The sequence below is a fragment of the Cariama cristata genome, unplaced genomic scaffold, assembly GCF_000690535.1.
Source record: "Cariama cristata isolate BGI_N322 unplaced genomic scaffold, ASM69053v1 scaffold31237, whole genome shotgun sequence".
Lineage (NCBI taxonomy): Eukaryota > Metazoa > Chordata > Aves > Cariamiformes > Cariamidae > Cariama > Cariama cristata.
In genome coordinates this window covers 1-996 of record NW_009626515.1, presented here as the reverse complement: position 1 = coordinate 996, position 996 = coordinate 1, and the positions used below count along the sequence as shown (strand labels likewise).

The 996-nt window shown below is 61.9% G+C and overlaps 1 protein-coding gene across 1 annotated transcript in view; it reads left to right on the top strand.

Moving 5' to 3' along the window:
* Positions 1-992, top strand: part of LOC104164669 (sterol 26-hydroxylase, mitochondrial-like) — a gene marked incomplete at its 3' end in the record, with an annotated part of 2,239 nt that extends 1,247 nt beyond the window's left edge. The window contains exons 5-7 of the mRNA XM_009704066.1: positions 273-495; positions 750-831; positions 921-992. Of these exons, the coding sequence (XP_009702368.1) occupies positions 273-495; positions 750-831; positions 921-992 (377 nt within the window). The remainder of the gene's footprint in view (positions 1-272; positions 496-749; positions 832-920) is intronic.
* Between the last annotated feature and the right edge of the window lie 4 nt (positions 993-996).

Below are 996 nucleotides of genomic sequence, written 5' to 3'. Positions count from 1 at the left end.
CACCGCTGCGGGATCCCCACTGAGCTCTGTACTGGGGAGGAGCCACGGGGCTGCACTTCCCAGCCCTGGCAAGCTCTGGGCTGGTGGTTGGGGGGCCGATGCCCCACAGGGGCAAACCCTCAGAGATCGGTCAGTACAGACCCTGCCTTCTGCTCTTCTCCCTGCCCTGCTCCCTGTCTGTTTCCCCTGTGCTTGCTGCTCCTCACCCCTGGCTTCCCTGTGCACCAAACAGGGGCTGTCTGGTGCCACGCTGGTGCCGTGCTTGGCACAAGGCTGCTCGAGTACCAATCCCATCTCCCTCACTCCCCTTGGTGCTCTGCTCCCCCAGACCTCCAACACGCTGTCCTGGGCCCTGTACCACCTCTCCCGGGACCTAGACATCCAGGAGACCCTGTACCAGGAGCTGAAAGCTGTTGTGCCTGCCGACCGATTTCCTGGTGCTGAGGATATCCCCAAGATGCCAATGCTTCGGGCCATTATCAAGGAGACACTGAGGTAGAGCCCAGCCTTGCCCCTGCCCCATCATCCTGGTCAGTCCCTTCTCCCACGCCATCAGGGGATGCACCAGCCAGGCAGGGTGCAGGGCTGGATTTCAGTCCTTCAGGGCCGCATCCATCCATCTCCTCTCTGGGGAGGGGGACAGAGCTGCGGAGCAGTGGGAGATGCTCCCCCTTGTGCTGCCTGTGGCTTTCTCCCTCTGGGATCCTCTGATGGGTCCTGCTCCCTCACTAACTCTGCTTCTATCCCAGGGTCTACCCCGTGGTGCCCACCAACGCCAGGGTCTTCTATGAGAAGGACATTGTCATTGGAGACTACCTCTTCCCCAAGAACGTGAGTGGGGACTGTGCCATGGGGACCCCCGCTGCACTCAGTGGGGCCGGGTGGGGGTCTTTAACTTCCCTTCCCTTCTTGCCCCACAGACCCTCTTCGTCCTGGCACACTACGCAATGTCCCACGACGAGACCTACTTCCCTGAGCCCGAGCGGTTCCTGCCCC